At 38.2% G+C, this 6878-nt stretch overlaps 1 protein-coding gene and 1 non-coding gene across 2 annotated transcripts; one reads left to right on the forward strand and one right to left on the reverse strand.

Moving 5' to 3' along the window:
* Positions 1 to 1115: 1115 nt before the first annotated feature.
* On the reverse strand, positions 1116 to 1222 carry LOC131625361 (small nucleolar RNA R71). Its single transcript, XR_009290839.1, has one exon. It is a non-coding gene; the product is annotated as a small nucleolar RNA R71 (small nucleolar RNA).
* Positions 1223 to 1916: 694 nt separating this feature from the next.
* LOC131625355 (uncharacterized) lies at positions 1917 to 2825 on the forward strand. Its single transcript, XM_058896222.1, has one exon. It carries the CDS (start codon positions 1917 to 1919, stop codon positions 2823 to 2825), a length of 909 nt encoding a protein of 302 aa, XP_058752205.1.
* The last annotated feature ends 4053 nt before the right edge of the window (positions 2826 to 6878 follow it).

Genomic DNA, 6878 nt, shown 5'->3' on the forward strand with positions numbered 1-6878 from the left:
TTTGAAACTATTTTCGGATGCGTTTGTAGGTTTGAAATCTGACTCTTGGCCAAAAGCCAAGAGTCTCTTTAAGTTAATATTTCCAAGTCAAAATTACTTTTCTGTTAAGTCAAAACTATCAATTTCTTAAAAATAGATTTACCTCTTTAATGCGGAAGGCACCCTTTATATGTGAGAATAAAGGAAGTTAAATTAAAGATAAATTCGGTTCTTAGTAGCCAAAAGCTACAAGTTCCCGTTAAATTGATTCTTTGCTACGAATAGAAAATACTGCCCCATGAGTCGTTTCATTTATGCATGTCTGGATCATAGTCTGATTTCATGGTTTACATTCCAACCTGTCGCTTAAACTGTTATTCACTTCGCTTACTTACCTTGTTGCACTGCACTCACAACAATATTCTTGTTCACCTTAGATAAGCACCTTAGCAATAGAGTTGATAGATTGACGATTGGTCTCTGTGGTTCGATATTCTTATATATTACTTCGATAGGCTGTGCACTTGCAGTTTTATATTTAGGCTATACGTAAACAACCCATCAAGTTTTTGGCGCCGTTACCGGGGACCAACTTCGTCAAATTTCGTATCCTATTGTTATCCCGTTTAAACTAAGGCTATTCTAGCCGGTAGATGCGTAGAAATTGTAGCATCGGTAACCTATTAAACCCTTTAGTGGAACCCGACAGTTACGCCCGAGCACGTCTGTTTATCCTTAAGTTAAGGAAAGCTATGACCGAAGACCATAACCAAAGACCGCTTAAAGAGTTTGCTCAACCATCTAATGAGGAGCCCAGTTCTAGTATCGTAAACCCCGCTATAACAACCAACAATTTCGAACATAAGCCCTCATTACTACAACTAGTACAACAAAACCAATTCGCTGGTCTCGCTACAGAGAACCCGAATCAACACCTAAAAGTGTTTATCCAGTTAGCTGATACCCTTAAGGTAAATGGAGCCACATCCGAAGCCATCCGCTTAAGATTGTTTCCTTTCTCCCTTAGAGGTAAAGCCCATGACTGGTTAGATGCCCTTCCAGCCAACTCAATAACGACTTGGGAAGACCTTAGGAGAGCTTTTCTTGCCAGATATTTCCCAAGAAGTAAGACCGCTGTCCTTAGGAACCTGATCACTAGTTTCACATAAAACCAAGGCGAATCACTTTTTGATGCTTGGGAGAGATATAAAGAACTTTTGAGAGCCTGTCCGCACCATGGCCTAGAGCAATGGTTAATCATACACACCTTTTATAATGGACTCGATTACAACACGAAGATGTCCATTGACGCTGCCGCTGGCGGAGCGTTGACGAACAAACCTTACCCCGACGCTTGTGCCCTGATAGAGGACATAGCCCAAAACCACGCCCAGTGGGGAATAGAACGAGCGACGATAGAGAAAAAGGAGAGCCATGGAGGAAAGCATGAGATAAGTTGCATGGACATGATGAATACTAAGATGGACGCCTTGACCTTGAAAGTCGAGAACATGTCTCAAACCCCTACCACAGTGGCAGCAATCCAATCTGAGTGCGAACTTCGTGGAACTCAAGGACATCAAACCATTGACTGTAACCTTTTGAACGACTCTAGCTCAGACCAATTTAACTATACCCAAGGGAACCCTTTCTCGAATACCTACAATCCTGGATGGAGGAACCACCCAAATTTCTCTTACAAAAACAATAACCCCATCCAAAATTCCGGATCTTCGAGACCCCAAGGATTCCAAACACAAAAACAAAACCAACCTATGCAAGTTGTGCCACCAAGACCAAACCTTAAAGAAACCATATACACCTTTATTCAGAATCAAACTCAGCAAAATAAAGAGTTTATGAATCAACACATTCACACAAACAAATTAGTTACTCAACTGGCAACCAAGTTTGATTAGATGATGACCCACACCAAAATGCTTGAGACCCAACTTTCACAAGTAGCCCAAACCACCTTTGCACAAGTTGTACCTGGAAGACAATTCCTTGGACAAACTCAACCCAATCCCAAAGGCCAAGCAAATTCTATCACCTTGAGAAGTGGAACCGCTTATGAAGGACCTAGAAATCCTAACCTAAGCACATCAGAAAAACCTAAGGAAGATGCTGAACCGAAGGACCAGGTAGAGGAACCAGAGAAACCCGAAAAGCATTCAAAACCAGAGGTAGAGAATAGCACACCACAACCTTACAAGCCACCTATTCTGTTCCCACAAAGGTTGAAAAACACCAAAACAGAAAACCAATTCCAAAAGTTCATTAAGGTAATAGAGAAACTCCACGTAGAAATCCCTTTTACCAAAGCAATAACCCAGATACCTTCATATGCTAAGTTCTTGAAGGATATTTTGTCCAACAAACGGCGACTCGACGATCCCAAACCTTTAGAATGCCATTCCATATCCAAGAATAAACTTGCCAAGAAAGACAAAGATCCTGGAAGTTTTTCTATCCCTTGCGTCCTAGGAAATCATATGATAGACAAAGCATTTTTAGACCTAGGAGCAAGCGTAAGTCCGATGCCTTTGGTAGTCTGTAAGAGGTTAAAACTAGGAGAAATTCAACCTACTAAGATGTTATTACAACTAGCCGATAGATCTATCAAATACCCCATGGGTATTTTAGAAGACATACCTATCAAAATTGGTCAGTTATACATTCCGACCGACTTCGTAGTTATGGATATCAAAGAAGATGATGACATCCCAATCCTCCTAGGCAGACCATTCATGTCGATCACCGGAGCTATAATAGATGTTAAGATAGGGAAGCTGACTTTTGAGGTAGGAGATGAAAAGATCGAGTTCATTCTATCAAATTTCTAATGGCACCAGTGATATGAGATGCGTGTTATGCCATCGATGTCATTGATGAGTGTGTAAATGAGCTCAGCGGATCCTTAATCAGATTACCTTCTACCCCCATTTTAGAGGATGACGGATTTAAGAGTAATGAACCTTACATTGACGACAACCTTTTTGAATGCTTAGCACTTACCCCTGACCCTATGCCGTGCACCAAGAAACCTACCATAGAACTTAAGGAACTACCCAAGAATCTAAGATATGAGTTTTTGGATGAATAGATGAATCGACCTGTCATAATAAGTGCCACTCTAAACCAAATCGAAACAAACCAAATCTTAGATACCTTACAGAAATATCCCTCAGCTTTAGGTTATAAAGTCTCTGATTTAAAAGGAATAAGCCCGTCTTTATGCATGCATCGGATTATGCTAGAGGAAAATTTGAAACCCTCAAGGGAACATCAGTGATGTAGTAAAGAAAGAAGTCCTTAAGTTATTAGAAGATGGCATCATATACCAGATTTCGGATAGGAGTGGGTAAGCCCTGTCCATGTGGTACCAAAGAAAGCAGGTATCACCGTCGTGGAAAATGAGAAAGGTGAGCGTGTAGCAAAACAAACAAAAGGAGGATGGCGCATGTGTATAGATTACAAAAAGTTGAACAAGGCGACTAGGAAAGACCATTTCCCTCTTCCATTTATAGATCAGATGCTTGAGCATCTATCTAGACACTCGTATTTCTGCTATCTTGATGGATATTCTGGCTTTTTCCAAATCCCTATTCACCTAGAGGACCAAGAGGAAACCACATTTACTTGCCCTTATGGAACATTCACTTATAGACGAATGCCCTTTGGGCTCTGTAATGCACCTTCCACTTTCCAACATTGTATGATGTCGATTTTCGCAAACTACCTCGATGGAATTATGGAGGTATTTAGGGATGATTTTTCGGTGTGTGGATTTGATTTTAAAAACTGCCTTTCAAATTTAGAGAAAATCTTTGAAAGATGTGTGGAAGTGAACCTTGTGTTGAACTGGGAGAAGTGTCCATTTCATGGTGAACGAAGGGATAGTCTTAGGACACATCATCTCTGAGAGAGGCATAAAAGTCGACAAGTCCAAGATAGAAGTTATAGAAAACCTAAACCCACCTGTAATACGGTGAACTGACTTTTAAAGAAATGTCGCGGTAAGCAAGATCTCGCCACCAACTTTTATTTTATCCAAATTATAGAAAGGCTAAAAGAACAGAAAAAAACCTTTAAAAGAAATTTTGAGTTCGGGGGGTAATTTATACAAAGGGAAGGTGCAAGGCACCCTTTGCATACATGGTTTTCCATAGGCTCTTAATTGCTTTGCTCTTTAGTTTTCAAAGGTTTAGAAATACATAGAAAAAGCATTGGAATAAGGACTTTAGCTTGTAAATAAGCGTAGCCTTTTTGAAGGTTTTTGATAAAAAGGGTAAAAAAGGATTTAAACCATAGCAAGCAATTATGAGGTAATTACCTTAAAATTTAAAAAGAGTTCTTTTAGCCTTTCAGGGCTATCCATACCATAAGAAGGTAGGAAGTCCTTTTATTTGGAGGTTTAAAGGGTCATCGAGAGTTCGTTCGCCATAAGACTGTCCCTTTTCATAGAGAGGGCAGGTAGTGTAGGGGAAGGAAAAGAATAGTCATTATTAGGAAACCAAGAGGACACCTCAGCAATAATCGAAAGGGACTATCACATCATCATAGGCAACTTCGATGGACGAGATCATATAACCGAACCGAAGGCAACATCATTCGGACTTATGATCTTTTGTGATGAGAATGAACCGAGGGCAACATTTGCTAAGGCGTCCTCGTATCCGAGGGACTTGACTATTCTGAACTGAAAAGGCAACAAGGCAACAAGCAACAGGCAACAGGCAACAGAGGGTTTACCATAAAAGGTGCGTGGGTTCACAATCACGTGATTCAATTTAAATAATTATTTTGTAAATTAGTTATTCTATATTCAGTTTGAGGTTGCACTCCCTAAATTAATAACCACGCAGTCATAATAGCAGTTTAAGTGCCTTCAAGGCCAAACAATACAACCAGAAGCAGTTACAAAATAAGCCATGGGGAAGGGGAAAAAGAAATAAAATAAACCCCAACAAAGCAATAGGTTTGACACAAGTAATAATTAAAGAAGTAATTAAAAAGGAACGAGTTTTAGGGTTACCGAAGGTTCGAGCTTTGACCGGTTGGTTAACCTTGAAAATCAATAAAGGCAAAAGACGGGGTGAGTGTAGGAGAAATTCATTGACTATTTGTGTAAACCCTAATTCAATCTATAAGGCAAAAATAAAAGTAAACTAATATTTAAATAAGAAAAGAATTAGAAACTTAGCTTTCGATTGGTATGGCGCGTAGTCGGAGGATCTTGGTTAACCCTGAAAAAGTCAGACACAAAGAAGAGAAATTTTTAGTGTATGAATGATCTAAGGACAAACCTCGCAAACCCTGATTTAGGGTACAAGTTAACCATGGTTAATAAAATAATGAAAACCAAATTAATTAATCAACGGTGTTCAACTTAATTAATTAAATCGGCAAAAATAAATTTTTGATTAAATTGTCTAACCCTAACAAGTATTTTAATCAATTAATAATTAAACAACTAAATTAATTTAATCATTTAATTATAAAATAAATTTTATTAAAAATAAAATGATTATAATTTTATAAAAAAGGTTTTAGTTTTCTTAAAGAAATAAAAATGAACAAAAATATTAAAAAAAACAAAAGGAAAAGAAAGTATAAAAAGAAAAAAACAATAAATAATAAATGAAAACTTAGCGAAATGTTCCAGTGTGGAGCACCCAGGGAGGTCCATGGTGTAACTGCATGATCGTGTGCGTTGGATCTGGAACATTGGAGATCTGATGGTGGATGAATTGAAAGCGCATGGCAGACTCTCTTAGTGAGGCGCATGGGATCAGAGATTGATATTTGTTGAAAAAAATAACACCAAGGCCAGGGATCGAACCCTGAACCCTTGGGTGAAAGGCTTGCGCACTTACCATTCCCACCAACCACTTGAATTGTTAATTTATACAAACGGAACAAATTATATTAAAAGGCATTACTTAATTAAAAAAGGGCGCGCGTTTTTGAACGGGCCAATTACCAAGCGACAGGCCTTCATCTTCAAGCTCCAGACCTGTAATTCACCTTAATATTCGCTACGAATTGGCTGCGACTCCGTTCGTAGCAAATTAAACCTGTAATCACAAAAGTCGTGTATACGCACCAAAAATACAATCTAAAGCCATGGTTGTGATCCTATTGGTCATACGAACACAATAATACCTGTGTTTCCCCCTAATTCGCCCTAAATCCATAATCCCTAATTTTAAAGGGATGAACCCTAACATGGTGATATACGGTATACGTGCGCAATACTCAAATTAACAACCCAGAAAGCTTCAGAGCATCATGATAAACCAAGATATATGTTCAAAACACGATTATGCTTCGTAAATCATATGAATCGATTCAAAATAGAAAGTGACAAACCGTGGTGTATGGTGGGTGATCCTGGACGTTTGGCTTGCAAACAATAACTCAGAAAGCTTTGGGGATCTCCTGGGAATCGTTTGGGATGGTCACAACGCTTTGAATTGGCCTCAAACCTCAAATTGATTTTGAGATTTCTTTGGTTCTTGAAGACACGAGTTAGGTCTCTTTCTGCTGCCAAAAAAACTCTCCTAATGCTTTGTGTTAGTCAAGTACTTATAGGAGCAGAATTAGGTCAATGCGAACTGAATAAAATCTCCATAAATCATTTATTGAAATTTGATTGGAAATTGGTTTTGAAAGTTTCTAAAATTAGTCAATTTCAATATTTCTTTTACCAATCTTCTCTTCACGAAATTGAATCAGTTATATTGCCTAATTGATGATTGAATATGGCTAAAATACTCCCTCCAATCAAATCTTTGATTATTATTTGATTTATTTGATTTTAACTATCTTTTAAATGAATAAAAATCCATAATAAATTAAATAAATCATGTAATTTCGTGAGAATTGGATTTTGA

This window comes from Vicia villosa, unplaced genomic scaffold (assembly GCF_029867415.1).
Source record: "Vicia villosa cultivar HV-30 ecotype Madison, WI unplaced genomic scaffold, Vvil1.0 ctg.000207F_1_1_1, whole genome shotgun sequence".
NCBI lineage: Eukaryota > Viridiplantae > Streptophyta > Magnoliopsida > Fabales > Fabaceae > Vicia > Vicia villosa.

Bases quoted from the DNA above. Each gene is read 5' to 3' on its own strand.
- LOC131625355 (XM_058896222.1), top strand. From the start codon at position 1,917: ATGCTTGAGACCCAACTTTCACAAGTAGCCCAAACCACCTTTGCACAA.